We start from the raw sequence: 19,855 nt of genomic DNA, 5'->3' as shown, positions 1-19,855 counted from the left end.
ACTGACTCCGGAGATTATTGGTGTGAGACCAATCACAAGTTTCACCTCGGAAAATTGAGAATGGAACAGTCGACAGGGGATTTTGCTCTATTCTTTAGACGAATAAGGGACCAACTGGTATCCCTATCAGGCTCGTACGTGGATGATGTTTTTCAAGCAGGTACAAAGGAAGAGAAAAAGCGCTTGCAAACCCACTTTAAGAATGAATTCGACATCAAACTGAACAACGAAACAAGTTTCACCTATACAGGGCTCCAATGTGACACCTCGGATAGGAATGAGCGAAAGTTATCTCAAAAGAAATATATCGAGAGACTAAGGTTCCTGACAAAGACCTCCACGTTTCAAGAGTTTAGATCTCTCCGGGCTCGTCTGGCCTGGGTCGTACACACGAGACCAGACATAGCATGCGCTGTGTCCTTTGCCGCACAGATCACTGAACGCATTCATGACACTCACTGTAACCAGGCTTTGAACAAAATTGTCAAGCATTTGATGCAAACGGCAGAGGTTCAGCTGAGATTCCCAAAGCTCGACATAAATTCGGTCAGGCTGCTGGTGTACACTGACGCCTCACATAACAACAGGGAACAGAACAGGTCGCAGCTGGGGTACTTGATTTTGTTAGCAGACAAGTTTGATCGATGCGCGTTTCTGCATTACTCTTCATACAAATCGACGCGAGTGACGAGATCATCAATGGCTGGTGAAACTCTCGCTTTTGTAGAAGGCTTTGACTGCGCATACTTAATCAAACACGACCTTTCAAGAACTTTAGGGCGATCAATTCCGCTGCTGATGTTCACGGATAGCGAGGCTCTATTCCAAGTTTTGACTAAGTCGAGGTATACAACAGAAAAAAGACTAATGGTTGACATATCGGCAGCACGAGAAGCATATCAAACGAAGGTCATTTCTAATGTTGCCCTTATCAGCCCCGACGTTAATTACGCTGACGCCCTGACGAAAATTAAGAGCAACAGCGCTCTACAGGGATTGCTCCGCTCTCACCTTGTGCAACACGACGTCCGACAGTGGGTCATGGCCCCGCCGCACAAACAGGTGTTGTCCTCCGACAAGAAAATTGCGGGTGTGTAGAGAAACACATACGCTTGTCAGTCGTCAACACTCGTGTGTACTCACAACGGACACACGTGTGCGAGATGGGATACGTTGACACAGATAACACGTGTAGAAGCTCGTTGCTGATAATGTGGAAGAAGCAGACAGCATTTCGGAGAGCTGACAGAAAATAATGCAGACAGCGAGCGCAACTCTTAGAGATGCGGCGTCCTCGTTACTGACAAATATATGTACCCTACCGCTTTGTAGAGCCAGGAAAAGAAGAAGAAAGGGCACGTAATAAATCACCAACTGTGAGTATTCACGATATTCTTTGGCAAGAATTTGCTACCGCGTTCGTACGCGAGACCCCGTGCGCTTCTGCGCGAGACGACCATCCTTTGGATATTGTCACACACACTGGAAGAATACTTTTGTATCTTCCCCCCCTGGATTTCACAACAACACACAATCCCCGGTGCATTTCCCTATACGATAGCCGGCACCTTTCATCTCCATCGGCTCTCGAATTCGATTCCAAAATATCGATAGATGATAGTAGCATTGCTTTCAGCGAAGAATACCCATCACCTGGGCTGTCGCTAGACAGTCCTCCCCGATTCTTAACTTTGTCTAAATACAATTGCCATATACTCGACACATCTGTTGTGCGCCGTTGGCTCTTCATGTAGTTCACACTCGTTCCCGCAACATTCAACGCCAGTGGCAGTCCTGCACACATGTCCAATATCGCGTGAATGGCCTTCTCGGAACATGAGCTATTTTCTTCATCGCAAAGAGGCCCACAAGCCTGCCGAAACATCATCTCTGCATCAGATCCTCGAGAAACTCGCGCACCGAACGCGATTTATTGGCCAACTAGCGTCAAGTCTCTATCCCTAGTAGAGTACATAATTCCGCTCGTCGCCCTATCCATACCCGTACCATTTCTTGCCAGAACAGACAGTTGCTGTAAGATTCCCTTGGTAATACCATTGCGTGCCCATACGTCATCGAAAATGAAAAGACATATCCGGTCTCCAAACCACGATACCAGCAACGATAGCACCTCCTCCAGTTCCGTCTGTTCACGCATCTTCTCGGCCGTGCTATGTCCTCTTGTTGCGTTGACGGTAAGACAAAATTGCTGCATCAATCGCCTAACGCTTGCATCTTTCCAAGGGTCAAGAAGTACACACCTCCAGGAAAACGAGCTCTTACCTCCTCGTCGTGTGCAATCGCCCGCAGCGCGCATGTCTTCCCAACACCCCCCTGTCCCACTGCAAAAGCGCCGACTTGAGCGCTTCCGTCAGTCCGTAGTATCGCCGCCTTGAGCTGTCTCTCGCATGTGTCCTGTGCCCCATGACCTTGTCGCAATTTCAAATCAATATACACGGAATCGGGGTTTCTCGGCGCCCACACGCAAGGCATGAATACGTCCTTGTTGGTAGCAACGGAATCAATTTTGGCGTAGAGGCTGAGGTAAGCGCTTGCCGATTCTACTTCTTTACGCTGTTCTGCTGCATCTTGCTTGCGCTCGACAAGAATGTCTCTTTCGCTGACGGCTTTCGAAAATTTACGGAGCTTACTCTTTGGGGTTTTCAGCTCATCCTGGAGTTCTTTTAGAGTTTTTTTGACAAAGTCGGAGACCCTGTCGATCTTGCCTTTTAAGATTTTCCGGTGTAGGTCTTGAATGACGTTAAGATGCGGGTCATGTCCCAGCGAGATGGCATCCTCAGATAGCGCCTTGTAGGGCTCGATCATCTCGAGGGCCAAGTCGTTGTTGTTCTTATAGGCGTCGTGGCGATCAATGAGAGCGATAACAAGATGGACGACTTGCTCCGCCGTCCCGGTGAGGCCCGCGATGCCTAACGGATCGGCCCTAACGAGTTATGAAAAGGGAAAAGGCGGACTGGCATATGGGTAATAAACGGAAGCGGTGGCTCCGGAGAAGGAGCTGGGGTTTGGGCTGGATTTGGAGTGGAGTTGTGAGGTCCAAAAGGAGGGTTTGTGGAAAGGTAGGTGGCAGGTGAAGTCGAGGAACAGTTGTTAGAAGTTGGAACGTTGGTTTTCTGTTGCGTGTGTCTTCGGAGCACGCGCAGGATGAGGTACAAGTTGGAAGGAAGTGGATGCGGGGTGTTCGGAGGGAGGGTCAAGGGTGTGGTGGGGTGAAAAACCAGCCTGTTAAGACACGCCCTCAGGGTGTGTCAAAACATGCCCCGTTTTGCTGCGGTTTGCTTTCCTTTGCCCAAAGAAGTGATTTGGCGTGCTATGAGTGGCTCCTACGTTTTAATTTATGTGTTTAAGAAAAGCAAGGGCTTAAGAAGCATACGGTATTTGTTAAGAATTTAAAAGTATTCCTGGCAAAACCGGGCAAGGCAAAGCAAAAACCAGCCTGTTAAGACACGCCCTGAGGGCGTGTCTTAACAGGCTGGTTTTTGAGTTGGAAGGGAGGTGACGGACCGCAAGGACAGACTGTCAGCATTACAGTCTGTCACCAGCGGTACTTAGACCCACGAGACGGCGACGACGAGTAAAGACACCCCCATGAGGATTACGATTCATCAGGTTATGGCCCACTTCGCACCACTACGACACACCATCAACTGAACGCAAACTGGATCGCGCTACACGCACTCGCAGCCGTCGAGCGTCTGCAAACAGACCAGCCGGAAAGACAGGCATCACAACCCGCCCCCGCCGCCCCCTTTCCGAATCCTCATCAACACCCAACCTCCTGCATCCAGCAGCCCTTCTCTACATCCCTCCTCCCAGGCAACAACGATCTCACACGCTCACCACCATGGACATTAAGGACATCCCCAAGCTCGACCGATCTAACTATGGACCATGGCTCCTGGCCATAAAATCCGCAGCCTACACACAAGATGCAATCGAACATATCGAGGGCAACCCGCCGACCCCAGACGATGAGCAGGAACGAAAATCCTACCTCCACGCCAAGCACAAACTCTTAGGCAAAATGCTAGCCACAATACCAGCGGACATCATCAACCTCCTTCTTATGCCTGACGAGAACCCCACACCACATGACATCCTCGAGAAGCTCAAAGCCCATCTCGACATAACGAATGCGAGTGACCACCTGTACCTAAAACAACTAGCGGAACAGTGTCACATCGAACCAGGCCAATCAATCTATGAATACGTCCAACGCCATGAGACCATTAGGGCGCAGGTGATCGCGGCTCGCTACCCCGACATCGCCAAACAGAGCACAACAGTAGAATACATGATCGAAGGCCTCAAACACAACCCAACAACAGTGGACATCGGACTCCAGCTCCTGTCACTGCAACCCAAAGACGTGAAGGACTTCGTGCACAAATACAATCGAATCGAAAGATACCGTCAAGCCATCCAACCAAGCAACCCTTGGCCACAAGCAGCAGCCAGAACACGAGCGTACCTACCAACCCACGGCCGCCGCCCCCAACCCCGGCAAATACGCCGACCCGCCACAAGACACACCAACCCCTGCCGCCATCACATCTCAAAGGGCGTCAGGAACCCGCAACACGCGGACAGCGAATGTCGAGACCAAACAAATCCGCAGAATCAAAAAACAGCACGTCGGCGACCCGCCGCCAAGGCAGGAGCCATTCTCGAACCAGACGACGCGCATTACAGTGAGCTCAACATGGACGACACCGACACCGAGCCCGACCACCACCAAGACGAGGCGGGTAAGTTCATCCTAGACTCGGCAGCGCATCCCACGCACACATCCCGCCCCCTACCACACATGAAGCTCCTCGCCCATCCCACAAAATCCCTCAAAGCAACTAACCAACCCACGAAATGCACCCACGCCGGCATCATTCAGACATATACCAATAAGGGGTACCCCCTCCGCCTCAAAGCAGTACACAGCCCGAACATTCCATACACACTAGTATCTGTCCACGCTCTAGCATCACGAAAATGCACGGTCACATTTGACACAAATACGGCACACATCAGGGACAGACAAAACAAAGTCATCGGCACGGCTCCATGGAATAAATCACTGCACGCCTATGCTTGGTCACCCCGAAAAAGCACCACCCGACACACAGCCAAAAGTGCACGCACCATGCCAACACGAGCCAACAACCGCACGACGACCAAGCAACCAACGGCCACAGCACAGGCCACCCCACCCCGATCAGCGACAAAATCAGCACACCTATTGCCAAATCGCACACCCACCAAAACCCGATCGCCAAAAATACAACACTTCCACGACCCCAATCCACACACACCCAAACAACTGACAAAAACCACAGCAACCGCGTACGAGTGGCACCTCGCCCTCAACCACTCCCCGCCCAAAGCGCTCCAACGCATGGCACAGGAAGGAACCATCGCCAACCTCCCAGCCAGCCTCCAAGGCGCCCCCCCACCCATCAGCTGTTCCTCATGTGCGCACGCTCGACAATCCCCCCGGCCGCACCCAACCGCACACCATTCACAACAAATCGCAGAGCAACTCAGCTCAGACACATGCGGCCCCATCACACCCCCGTCAACACACGGAAATGCACACATATTCACCTGCATAGACACGGCCAGCAGATACCTTGTCACCTACTACATTCGCAAGAGACAAGAAGTGAACGCCATAATACCGCAGTTGTTCCACACGTTGTCCCTACAAAACAAACTCCCCCAACCGTACAGGACAGACAACGCTAAAGAATTCACATCGACGCACGCAAAAAGGACATATCAATCTCACGGCATACAGCACATAACTAACACCCCCCACCAGCCACAAGAAAATTCTATTGCCGAAAGAATCAACAAAACGCTGTTCACAAGTGCCAAAGCAGCACTTCATCACGCGTCACTACCACCCCAATTTTGGGAAGACGCAGTACGCGATGTTGTCTTCAAGTACAACATAATGAGACACAGCGTCACCAAAAAAAGCCCGTGGAGCCTCTGGCACGGCAGACCAGCGCGCATGACACGCATCTTCGCCTTCGGGCAAATCGGAACGGCACCAATTCACGCACACAAAACCAAACTCCAAGCTCGCAGCGAACCCGTCCGATACATGTTCCCAACATCGGAAACGCACATCATGACCATCACGATAAACAGTGCGCGATACAGGGTCATCCGAGCGATCGACTTCAAACCATACTCACGACACCGGGACCCCACACACACGTCAACGCACGCATTCAAAACCAAACTGACAAGACCCAAACCGCGAGCACAAAGCAACAACAAGCACCGATACACACCACCACCACGAACCATCGACCAAACCACAACAGCACCACGCCATGCCCACGCAGCACGGCAGTACCCGGACGCGGCAGAATGGGAGACCGCACACAACGCTGAATTAGACATGCTGGACCAACAGACCACGATAAAATGGATACCGCCATCAGACGTGCCCCCGCACGAAAAACTCATACCCCTCACGATGACGTACAGATACAAACGTACACCAACAAGGAAAATAGCAAAACGAAAGGCACGATGTTCCATACGAGGCGACCGCATGCAGCCAGGCAAACACTTCGACCCTAAACAAACGTCTACTTTCATGGCAGAGAAAACGTCAGTGCGCACCATCCTAGCAATCGCGGCATCACACAGATGGCCTCTACAGTACATGGACATCACGGCCGCCTACCTACACGAGACACATGACCCCCGCTTCCCCGTCTATGTGAGACAGCTCCCCCGATTCGACGGCAACCTCAAGCACGGCACCAAAGCGGGACAACTAATAGGCAACCTATACGGGGGCCGATCCGCCGGCCACCGTTACACCGCCAGCCTTCAGAAACACCTCATCACGCAAGGCTATCAGCAATGCGACAGCGATCCATGTCTATTCACCAAGACACACACAACGGGCACACTGCTGTTCGCTGTAAACATGGACGACTTCCTCGTCACCGCTTCAAACCAAGCACTCATCGATGAACTACTCACCGCCCTCAAGCAAAAGTACAACATCAAAAATCTCGGTTTCCCTCATACGTACCTCGGATGGCAAATATCACGCGACGCACAAGGCAGCATCCACATATCGCAAGAACAGACCATAAGCACGATACTTGCAAAACACAACATGTGTGATTGCAATCCAAAAACAACCCCCGCGCCGCAAAAGCCAAACAAGAACGTAGAGAACCAAACGGCGCCCCTATCACCCACGCTCGCCACCCACTACCGCTCCATTCTAGGAGACGGTATGTCGTCGACAGCACCCGCTACGACGCGTACCACACCACCAACCAGCTGACGCGACACAGCAAGCAACCGAGCCAAGCAAATTGGCACGCGCTCAAATGGCTCCTCCGGTATCTCAAGGGCACCAAGAGCAAGGCTATCTCGTATCACGCTCGAGCCCCGATATGTCTGCGCACATACAGTGACGCAGATTATGCAAATGCCAAAAGCCGCAAGTCGCTCACGGGCATCATACACACTATCGGCCACTCCCCGATAGCCTGGACATCGGCGCCACAAGACGTCGTAGCCCTGTCAACCTGCGAGGCTGAATACATCGCAGCCTCGCTCGCCGCCCAGCAGACGCTATGGCTTCGTCGGCTGCTTCGGGACATGAAGCACCCACAACAGCACCCCACGACAGTATTCATCGACGACCAATCGACCATACAAGTCGCGGAAAATTCCGCCCCCACGCGCAGAAGGAAGCTCATCGATGTCAGGCACCACCACCTGCAACATCACATCCAAGGCGCCGCTATCACTGCGCAACACATCCCATCCGCGGGCAACCCAGCAGACCTATTCACAAAAGCGCTCGGACCCATCCGCTTTCAAGAAATCTGCAACATCATCCAACCACATGAACCCCGCAGCCCCGACCCGAAAGTGCACCCCGGCACATCCTTCACGCGCACCCCTCAGCGTCCCCCGGGACTGACGGACCGCAACTCTCTTCATCAGACGCTGACAGGTGCGCGCGTGACCGACCGCAAGGACAGACTGTCAGCATTACAGTCTGTCACCAGCGGTACTTAGACCCACGAGACGGCGGCGACGAGTAAAGACACCCCCATGAGGATTACGATTCATCAGGAGGCGAGCACTTTATGGGTGCCTGAAAACGTGAGTTGTCCGGTGTCCAACAAGGCGGTCCAGCAATGCCGACTCGGAGCGGCGGGAGAGAAAGAGGCGGAGGAGAGGCAGAGGAGAAGAGAGACTAGCGTTTGGCGCCCCGCTGGTGAGGTGGCTCGATTGCACGAGCACCCACCGTTGTGAGACATCAACTCGGCGGAAGGGTTAATGAACATCAAACCCTCTTTACTCTTGCTATCCCAGTCGCGTGTTTCGCGAGAAATCCTACACTGTGGGTGCGCTTCGCGCGCCGCGCACAAGCGGCGACTGGCGCCGGGCCTTGGCAAGTGGAAGCGCATCGCGGCAACGAGATGCGGAGCGGGAGCGGCTGTCCGCGGGGGGCTGTGTCTACAGGCGATGCTGTCCACGGCGACGTACCGTGCACTGTCCGCCACTCTGTCGTCCGGGGTGAGAATCTGGTCGACTTCAAATGACGACTTACACTGCCGCAAGGGCATCGTCAGCCAATCACCGATGCCGGTGGCTGCCATGGCGCCCGCTCATTGGGTGGTTGGCCTTCTCCAAATTACAGCCCACATGCTGGGCTCAACGGCAGTGGCCCCTGCCCGCTCTGCTGCGCGCAGCGGATGAGCATGCGGAACGCAGCCGTGGATTGCTCTAGGCAACTTCTACCAACAGCGCTTGGCGTGCGTATCGTGGAAGTGTGCGCGGCAGTGGTGCGATTGCATTGGCACACTACTTCGACTACGGCTATACGCCTTGCAGGATTTGCCCCATCGTACGTCAGGCTCACGCAAGATTTCCAAAGTTTTGGTCCAGTCGGAGGTCCAAATTGCGTCAATGGCAACATGTCAACAGAATGGACGCTCCAATTTGGAACCTCCATTGTTTTGACAATTTGGAGCCTCCAAAACAAATCGTTCCCGTTCTAAGTTCAACTGAATGCCACTTTTCACTAAGGAGTCTCACAGAATTCAGGACAAGGTTCCATTTTAATTAAGCAATGACACGTCTAGCTAGACGTTGAAACCCATACAACCACTACCTCACAAGCGACGCTGTGTCGTATTAGTGCTTTCGCTTCCTTGCTCATGCTTTCTTTTCACATGTCGGGATAACTCCTGCTTTCTAGCATACGACTTGTCACAATCTGGACAACTATAGCCAGTCCCACTTTCATGCACGCGCTCTTCGTGTCGCTTCAGCTCGCATTCCTCGAAGAATCTCCCATCACATCCAGAATACCCACACTCAAACCGCCGTTCCCTCCTATGCACTCTCCGCCAATGCCTTTCTTTCTGGGTAGGATACTTAAATGAAACCGCACAACCTGTCATGTCGCACTTCAAAAGTCCGTTCCTCCCCCGTTCCTTGTAGCCTCGCTCTCGTCGCTTTAGAGCTTCTTCTACAATTAATATCGAATTGACGTTAGAGCTCCTGTACTCCTTAGCTATTTCCTTTCGTGGTTTAGATGATTGGCCCGGTTCCATTTTTTGTTGTTTTCGGTAGCTTTTCTTACTTGTGACGTTTTGAATGTGTTCTATCTTACAAGAGGATCGTAGTTGTGTGTCGTTTGAAGAAGACAAGAATTGACTCATCAGTATATATACCTGTCAAAAAGCATGCTTGTGTTCTATGTATTACTTCTGTAAATTGCATCATCAACAGGATGGATGTTTCGAGGTATTTCCGGTCGCTTGTCCTTATTTGGTCGTCTTTTGACATAAGAACAGTTGTCGAATGTAGATATCCGAGTACTGAACAAGCAACAAACAAGCATTAAAATGGATCGATACGACACTGAAGACCTCTCATGTGTCATGCAGGCTGGCATGTTTACCATGTCATATAACATAAAACTTGTCGTTCAGGTCGACAATAGAGACAATGAAATAGACTACTTTTAGTTTTTCGGCCCATCCAGACCTCTACGCACGTCGAATATCTTTGCTCGAATTGCCTTCGCACATTGGAGGCCCAAAAACAACATCTGAATGTTGACTGACTATCTTCCTAGATGTGGGAGCAGAAGATACGGAGCGGTTTTGAAAGTCAGCACGTCACACCCGTTTGACACAAAGTTATTTGCAGGGCAGCGGCGTGGACAAGGAAAAATTGCTATTCCATAGTGATCGGTCCAGATAGAATTGTACAGTATTTCCGTTATAGACGTACTAATTTGAACCACATTTCAAGCTCATGAACCCGCTCTGTTCCCTTCCCACCGTAAACAGCCGGGATAGAAAATCCGTAGGGCATCCCCACATCGAAAAACCACATCTCCATCTAATTTTCCTTGCTCACGCCGCCGGCCTTCAAACGACTTGGTGTCAAACTTGTGCGATATGCTGACTCTCGACCACTCCGCACCTTCTGTCTACAACCGGGGGAGTTTTCAGTAGAGATTTTCATGTTCCTTATGGGCGCCAAACACGCGAACATAGCAAGAGTATGGCTGTTCGAAGTTCGTAGCGGGCAGTCTGAAAGAATAAAAAAAGTCTTCAAGTTGAATGTCTCTGCTGTCAGGCAAAAACACATTTCCTCGTTCCATCACATCAAAACCGTAGCTCATGTGAGACCTGAGAGGTCGCCAGTGTCGTATCGATCCATTTTAATGCTTGTTTGTTGCTTGTTCAGTACTCGGATATCTACATTCGACAACTGTTCTTATGTCAAAAGACGACCAAATAAGGACAAGCGACCGGAAATACCTCGAAACATCCATCCTGTTGATGATGCAATTTACAGAAGTAATACATAGAACACAAGCATGCTTTTTGACAGGTATATATACTGATGAGTCAATTCTTGTCTTCTTCAAACGACACACAACTACGATCCTCTTGTAAGATAGAACACACTCAAAACGTCACAAGTAAGAAAAGCTACCGAAAACAACAAAAAATGGAACCGGGCCAATCATCTAAACCACGAAAGGAAATAGCTAAGGAGTACAGGAGCTCTAACGTCAATTCGATATTAATTGCAGAAGAAGCTCTAAAGCGACGAGAGCGAGGCTACAAGGAACGGGGGAGGAACGGACTTTTGAAGTGCGACATGACAGGTTGTGCGGTTTCATTTAAGTATCCTACCCAGAAAGAAAGGCATTGGCGGAGAGTGCATAGGAGGGAACGGCGGTTTGAGTGTGGGTATTCTGGATGTGATGGGAGATTCTTCGAGGAATGCGAGCTGAAGCGACACGAAGAGCGCGTGCATGAAAGTGGGACTGGCTATAGTTGTCCAGATTGTGACAAGTCGTATGCTAGAAAGCAGGAGTTATCCCGACATGTGAAAAGAAAGCATGAGCAAGGAAGCGAAAGCACTAATACGACACAGCGTCGCTTGTGAGGTAGTGGTTGTATGGGTTTCAACGTCTAGCTAGACGTGTCATTGCTTAATTAAAATGGAACCTTGTCCTGAATTCTGTGAGACTCCTTAGTGAAAAGTGGCATTCAGTTGAACTTAGAACGGGAACGATTTGTTTTGGAGGCTCCAAATTGTCAAAACAATGGAGGTTCCAAATTGGAGCGTCCATTCTGTTGACATGTTGCCATTGACGCAATTTGGACCTCCGACTGGACCAAAACTTTGGAAATCTTGCGTGAGCCTGACGTACGATGGGGCAAATCCTGCAAGGCGTATAGCCGTAGTCGAAGTAGTGTGCCAATGCAATCGCACCACTGCCGCGCACACTTCCACGATACGCACGCCAAGCGCTGTTGGTAGAAGTTTCTTAGCAATCCGTGGCTGCAGCCCGGCCTCATTCCGTGCTCTCATGCGGCGCGCGCGGCAGAGCAGCACGGGCATGATGCAGAGCTGCATGGGCATGCTGCAGAGCGCGGGGGGCGCTGTCTGTCGGCTGTAATTTGGTGAAGGCCAGCCACCCAATGACCTGGCGCCATGGCCGCCGCCGTCATCGGTGATTGGCTGCCGACGTCATTTGAAGTCGACCAGATTCTCGCCCCGGACGACACAAAGTCGCTGACTACCCTTCGAAGGGTACTGTACCGTTACGGTACCAAGGGTACTGTACATCGCCGTGGGCCGCGTCGCCTGTAGACACGAACTAGTAGGCGAACTTTTCGTCAGGAACGGCCCACAGGGCCGTTGGGCAGCCCCCCGCGGCCAGGGCCTCCTTTAATCTTGTCGACTACAAATGATCCCTTACACTGCCGCAAAGCACCCTCAGCCAATCACCCATGACGTCGGCGCCCGTGGCGCCAGTTCATTGGGTGGTTAGCCCCACACAATTACAGCCGACAGGCCGGGCTCAACAGCAGCGCCCCCCGGCCGCTCCTGCCGCGAACCGCGCACGAGAGCGCGGAATGAGGCCGGGCCGCAGCCGTGGATTGCTAGGAACCTTCTACTAAGGGCGCTTGGCGTGCGTGTCGTGAAAGTGTGTGCGGCAGTGGTGCGATTGGATTGGCACTCTGCAGTTATACGCCTTGAAGGATTTGCCCGGCCTACGTCAGGCTCACACAACGTTTGCAAAGTTGTGGTGCTGTCGGAGGTTCCAACCTGTGTCAAATTAGCGAAATCCAGTTGCGTAAACCCTCTAATTAGCGAAATCCAGTAGAATTAACGAAATCCAGTTGCGTAAACCCTCTAATGACAACATGACAACATAATGGACGCTCCAATTCAGAGCCTCCATTGTTTTGACATTTGGTAGCTTCCAAAACATATTGTTCCCGTCATAGACTAGGTTCAACTGAAGGCCACTTACCATTAAGAAGCGTCACAAAATTCAAGACAAGGTTCCATTTAATGAAATAATCACAGGTCTAGCTAGACGTTGAAACCCAAACAACCACTACCTCATGAGCGACGCTGTGTAGTGCTTCCGCTTCCTTGCTCATGCTTCTTCTCCATATGTGTGCCTAAGTCCTGCTTTCTAGCATACGACTTGTCACAATCGGGACAACTGAAGCCAGTCCCATTATTATGCACGCGCTCTTCGTGTCGCTTCAGCTCGCATTCCTCGAAGAATCTCCCATCACATCCAAAATACCCACACTCAAACCGCCGTTCCCTCCTATGCACTCTCCGCCAATGCCTTTCTTTCTGGGTAGGATACTTAAATGAAACCGCACAGCCTGGCATGTCGCACTTCAGAAATCCGTTCCTCCCCCGTTCCTGGTGGCCTCGCTCTCGTCGCTTTAGAGCTTCTTCTGCAATTAATATCGAATTGATGTTAGAGCTCCTGTACTCTTTAGCTATTTCCTTTCGTGGTTTCGATGATCGGCCCCTTTCCATTTTTTGTTGTTTTCGGCAGCTTTTCTTACTTGTGGCGTTTTGAGTGTGTTCTATCTTACAAGAGGATCGCAGTTGTGAGTCGTTTGAAGAAGACAAGAATTGACTCATCAGTATTTATACCTGTCAAAGAGCATGCTTGTGTTCTATGTATTCCTTATGTAAAGAGCATCATCCCCCGGACGATTCTTTTGAGACATTCTCGGTCGCTTACCCTTCTTTCGTCGTCTTTTGACATAAAAACAGTTGTCGAATGTAGATATCCAAGTCCAAAAAAAGAAACAAATAAGCACTAAAATGGAGCGATACGACACTGACGACCTCTCATGTCTCACACGAGCTACGCTTTTCACGTGATAGAACGAGGAACTTGTGGTTTTGCCTGACAGCAGAGGCATTCAACTAGAATACTTTTTTAATTCTTTCAGACCGCACGCTACGGACTTCGAACAGCCGTACTTGTGCTATGTTCGCGTGTTTGACGCCCATAAGGAACATGAAAATCTCTACTGAAAACTCCCCCGGTTGTAGACAGAGGGTGCGGAGTGGTCGAGAGTCACCATATCGCACAAGGTTGACACCAAGTCGTATGAAAGACGGCAGCGTGAGCAAGGAAAAATTAGATGGAGATGTGGTTTTTCGATGCGGAAGTGCCCTAGGGATTTTCTATCCCGGCAGTTTACGGTGGGAAGGGAACAGTGCGGGTTCATGAGCTTGAAATGTGGTTCAAATTAGTACCTCTATAACGGAAATACGATTCTATCTGGACTAGTTATTGTGGAGAAATATTTTTTCCTTGTCCACTCCGCCGCCCTGCAAATAATCTTGTGTCAAACGAGTGTGATATGCTCACTTCCAACCGCTCCGTATCTTTTGCTCATACATCTGGGAAGATAGTCAGTCACATTTGGATGTTTATTTGGCCTCCATTTTGCGAAGGCAATTCGAGTAAAGATGTTTGACGTGCGTAGCGGTCGGAATGGGCAGAAACACTAAAAAGTTAGTCTTTTTCATTGTCTCTATTGTCGACCTAAACGACAGGTTTTTTGTTATGTGACATGGCAAACGTGTCAGCCTGCATGACACCTGAGAGGTCGTCAATGTCGCATTTCCTTCTTATCCCTTGTTTATTTGTTTAGTACTCGAATATATATATATATATTCGACTGCCGGTTTCATTGTCAAAGATATCCAAATAAGGGCGAGCGACCGGAAATACCTCGAAACATCCATCCTGCTGATGATGCTTTTTACAGAAGTAATGTATAGAACACAAGCATGCTCTTTGACGAGTATATATACTGATGAGTCAATTCTTGTCTTCTTCAATCGACTCACAACTGCGACCCTCTTGTAAGATAGAACACACTCAACACGCCACAAGTAAGAAAAGCTACCGAAAACAACAAAAAATGGAACCGGGCCAATCATCGAAACCACGAAAGGAAATAGCTAAAGAGTACAGGAGCTCTAACGTCAATTCGATATTAATTGCAGAAGAAGCTCTAAAGCGACGAGAGCGAGGCCATCAGGAACGGGGGAGGAACGGATTTTTGAAGTGCGACATGCCAGGCTGTGCGGTTTCATTTAAGTATCCTACCCAGAAAGAAAGGCATTGGCGGAGAGTGCATAGGAGGGAACGGCGGTTTGAGTGTGGGTATTCTGGATGTGATGGGAGATTCTTCGCCGAAGCCGAGGTGAAGCGACACGAAAAGGGCGTGCATAATAATGGGACTGGCTTCAGTTGTCCCGATTGTGACAAGTCGTATGACAGAAAGCAGGAGTTATCCCGACATGTGAAAAGAAAGCATGAGCAAGGAAGCGGAAGCACTAATACGACACAGCGTCGCTTGTGAGGTAGTGGTTGTATGGGTTTCAACGTCTAGCTAGACGTGTCATTGCTTAATTAAAATGGAACCTTGTCCTGAATTCTGTGAGACTCCTTAGTGAAAAGTGTAGCAAGTGGGAGGGACTGTTGGTACTGTAGGCAACCTCAACCCAGACAGGACAGTATTGTCAGCATGGGATGTGGTACTACGTAATAGAGGTACTACATAATAGAGGTACTACAGGATCACAGTCGACTGTCTGGTTGCAAGGCAAGCAGACAGTGGACCACCTCTTTAGCTGAGATAATTAGTGCACTCTCCTCCTCGGGTTTTGTCAGCACTGCCAGTAGCACTTAAGCTCCAGCAGCACGGCCGCACTTGGTAGAAGCGGTGACATGCTCTGTGTGAACAACAAGTAAAAGCACAGACAAGGAAACGGACACGGTGTAACCACAATAGGTTATGGGCCGACGCTAACGCTGTATCTTTTTGGTTTCGTTCTCCGCTGCGAGTGTCCCGTTGGAATTTGTGTACGTCAATTCGTTCGGCTACAGTATGGCGGATCAAGTGGATACCTTCGATACCAGTAGGTACCGAACTGAGAAGCTGACGTCCTCCAACTATTTCCTCTGGTCGAGGAAAATGGAGATTGTATTGCGAGGAAAGGGACTATGGGTCGTGGTATCAGGTGAAGAGCGAAAGCCATCTACAGGTAGTTCGGAAGCCGTCGCGAAATTTGAACGCAGACAGGACGTGGCGCTCTCTAACCTACTGTTGACCATTGATGACTCTGCAAGCGCCCGGGTCATAAGTCTGCGTGATCCCAAAGTTGTTTGGGACACACTGGAAGCCATGTACAGTGTCATTTACGAGGCATCAGTCGATGCGTACCTGTCCAAATATCAGAACATCAAAATGGAGCCAGGGGAGAAGGTAATGAAGTACTTCAATCTACTGAGTGAAATGGAGAACAAACTGGCTGCCGTAGGACATATCGTTTCAGAAAAAGAAAGAAAGAGAGCCCTTCTACGAGGCCTATCGGATGATTTCAAGGTTTCAAGAGAAGTCATCCAAGTCACAGGCAAAGGAATATCAGAGGCCATATCTCAATTGGTTCTCCGAGAAGTTGAGATGGAAGGTTTTACTGAAGATACAGCAGAGAAGTCAACTGCATTACAGTCTATGCAGAGAACAAAGCGCAGTTTTACCTGCCACTTCTGCAAGCGCAAAGTCCATAAGAAGTACGAATGTTTCGACAATCCTGATAGTAAGAACTATCGTCCCAGGAAGGGCGAAGACAAATGGCGGAACCTCCGAGGATTCAATAAGGCTCGTACAGAAAACCGGAATGGCTCTATCTAAAACGACGAAAGTGATGCTGGCACCGGATATGTTACCTTTCTTTCAGCATGCACAGCAGCTAAGAAGAGTAATGTTGAATCGGTAAAGGACAGCTGGTTTATCGACTCCGGAGCGACATCTCACATGACCAACAATGCATCACTACTGGTAAACATGGATCGTACGACGTCGCACCCAGTCGTCACTGTCGGTGATGGCAACAAGTCAAATGTTACAGTCATCGGTGATCTACCTTGCTCCGTCTCGTTCGCAGGTGCAAAGCGGAAAGTGAAAATGGTTGACGTGTTGCTAGTTCCGAATCTCATGTGTAACCTCATTTCCGTAAGTAAGCTAAGACGTTCTGGTCTCGCCGTACTATTCGATACCGACAAAAATGGTCATGGGACATGCCAAGTGATGAAATCTGGAGAGACCAACGTCATCTTCAAGGGTTATGAATGTGTAGAGGGACTGTACAGGGTGGATTAACTCCCCTGTGGTGCGTCTACAGGACGCTCTCAAGGTTCCAATATCCCCATCGCCGCTATTACAGCGTCGAAGATCCAGAGGATCTGGCATGAGAGGCTTGGGCACGTTAGTAAGGGAACGATTCAGAAAACGATACCGCTAGTCAAAGGAATTGAGATCAGCGGCAAGGATGACTGCCTCGAACAGACCGAAGCATGTACCGACTGCATGATTGGGAAATCGACGCGGCAAGTGAGGCCTACCATGCATGAAGTTGACAAACGGTCCACAAAACCGCTAGACCTAATACATGCCGACCTGTGCGGTCCGACCAAACACCCATCCCTCAGTGGTGCCCGATAGTTCATTACCCTTTACGATGACTCCAGTGCGCTGTCAATGGTCCGATTTATCTCTAGAAAGGGCGAAGCCAGTGAGTTCCTCAAAGAAATGATAGTCGGTGTCGAAACTCTGTTCGGTGACAAAGTCAAGCATTTGTCCGTGAGAACAGTAGAATCGGACGTTAACCAAGTTGCGCCTGTGAAAGTGAAAAGACTGCGGACAGACAATGGCGGAGAGTTTATGTCCAAACCGTTCAAGAAATGGATGTCACAGAGAGGCAACATGCATGAGGTAACCTCTTCGTACTCTCCAGAGTCGAACGGGAAGGCAGAACGTTTAAACCGTACCCTCATGGACATGGCACGAACTATCATGATGTCTACTAGACATCTTAAAAACCACGACATGCTGTGGGCCGAGGCAGTTAGTACTGCCAGCTGGCTTCGCAACCGCATGTATACGCACGCCGGTAACGTCACAGGTGTGACACCGTACGAGGTCATAACCGGGAAGCAGCCCAATCTTGCTCACATCAGGAAATTCGGGTCAAAGGCATTCGTCCATGTACCAAAGAAGTTGCGTAAAGGCAAGTTTGATGTTAGAGCTACAGTGTGGTATCTGGTTGGGTTCGACAGAGAAAATAGCTACAAGGTATACTACCCATCCTCAAACACCGTGGTCACTTCACGTGATGTGACGTTTGACGAGACTATCACGCACAACACCCAAGAGACTGAAGATGCTAGCCCGACAGGTTCAAGCTCTGCTGAAGTTGAAGTATACAGTACTGATGACGTACAAACTCCTTCATTTACAGACTCCAATAGTAATGGAGAGGAAGCCTCGGACGTCCCTGGCGACCCTGCGGAAGACCCGGCGGGAGGCGTACAGTACAACGTGGCTAATAATGAATCTCTCACCTACAAACCAAAACTTCGCCGCTCGAGCCGCCTTTCCCGTCCTCCCGAACGATTCTCAGACACATCCGTTATTGCACTGAATGTGAGATTGGGCAACGAAGATGCTACTGTACCCACCACATTTCAGTCGGCCATGAGCGGCCCCGAGAAAGACCAATGGAATATGGCAATGGATGGTGAGATATCAGACCTCAACAGGAAAAATACTTGGAAGCTTGTGCCACTCCCTGCACAGGCTAAGCCCGTGAAAAACAAATGGGTGTACTTCAAGAAGCGCGATGATCAAAACGTCGTTAGTCGATATCGTGCACGTCTAGTTGCCAAGGGATTCTCTCAGCGCTATGGGATTGACTACGCTGAAACATTTGCTCCGGTGGCCAAGTACAGTACATTACGCTTCCTTTTAGCACTGGCAACGCAAGAGAATTTATCGCTACTTCAAATCGACGTCAAAGCTGCTTTTCTAAACGGGACTCTTCACGAGGAGCTCTACATGGAACAGCCTGAAGGCTTCATCAACAAGGAGCGTCCCCATTTCGTTTATCGCCTTCTAAAGGCACTTTATGGTCTCGAACAGGCGTCTCGTGCCTGGCATCGCACCGCAGATACCCTGCTGCAGGACTTGGGTTTCCTTAAATCGGAGTCTGACTCTAGCCTTTACATACAAAGGGTATCCGATGTCAAGATATTTGTGTTAGTATACGTGGACGGCATGCTATTGGCAGGCCCGAATAAGAAGGATTTGGAATCCATAGTCACGCAGGTCTCAACGCGCTTGGAGATCCGTGTGGAAAAGAAAGTGACTAAGTTCCTAGGAATAATCATTGAGCGTAATCGGGAAATGGGATCGCTTAGCTTGTCTAGCCCTCACATGATTCGGGAAATGGTGACTAAATTTGGAATGCAGGACTGCAAGCCAGCTACTACCCCCTTCCGTCCAGTGTGGTTTCCACTTCGTTGTGCGGCACCGACGAGGGGGAGTTGAAGAAGATGACGTCTGTGCCTTACAAGGAGTTGGTTGGTTCCATACTACATTTAGCAAACACTACACGCCCAGACATTGATTTTTCCGCATCCTTTCTGTCGCCATTTATGGATGAACCTCGCCGAATGCATTGGAATGCCGCGAAGCACGTCCTTCGCTATCTGAAAGACACCGTTAACTGTGGAGTAGTGTACAAGAACAACGGAAAGTACAAAATGGATTTCGCTGGCTACACGGACTCAGATTTTGCGGGTGATCGCATCAAGAGGAAGTCTACAAGTGGCCACGTGTTTGTGGGTTCAGGGGGAGCGATATCGTGGCGCAGTAAAAAGCAGGACATTGTGGCGCAGTCTACAGTGGAGGCGGAGTATGTTTCAACATCCTATGCAGTTCGTGAGGCACTATGGTTACGTCGACTATTCAACGACTTATGTTCAAAGCCGGAAGCCACTGTTTGGATTTTTGCTGACAATCAAGGAGCAATAGCACTCGGGAATAATGAAGTTTGTAACGAACGGTCGAAACATATCGATGTCAAGTACCATTTCATCAGGCATCACATCGCGATTGGGACAGTA

At 50.0% G+C, this 19,855-nt stretch overlaps 1 protein-coding gene across 1 annotated transcript; it reads left to right on the top strand.

Moving 5' to 3' along the window:
- The first annotated feature begins 3,276 nt into the window (after window positions 1-3,276).
- On the top strand, window positions 3,277-3,414 carry CHC_T00006687001 (hypothetical protein). Its single transcript, XM_005718820.1, has one exon. It carries the CDS (start codon window positions 3,277-3,279, stop codon window positions 3,412-3,414), a length of 138 nt encoding a protein of 45 aa, XP_005718877.1.
- The last annotated feature ends 16,441 nt before the right edge of the window (window positions 3,415-19,855 follow it).

This window comes from Chondrus crispus, genomic scaffold (genome assembly GCF_000350225.1).
Source record: "Chondrus crispus Stackhouse genomic scaffold, scaffold_5, whole genome shotgun sequence".
NCBI classification, from domain to species: domain Eukaryota; phylum Rhodophyta; class Florideophyceae; order Gigartinales; family Gigartinaceae; genus Chondrus; species Chondrus crispus.
The sequence above is the reverse complement of the archived record's forward strand: the minus strand, read 5'-3'. Positions and strand labels throughout refer to the sequence as shown.

Coding starts and splice junctions, on each gene's coding strand:
- CHC_T00006687001 (XM_005718820.1), top strand. CDS start 3,277: ATGCCCCGTTTTGCTGCGGTTTGCTTTCCTTTGCCCAAAGAAGTGATT.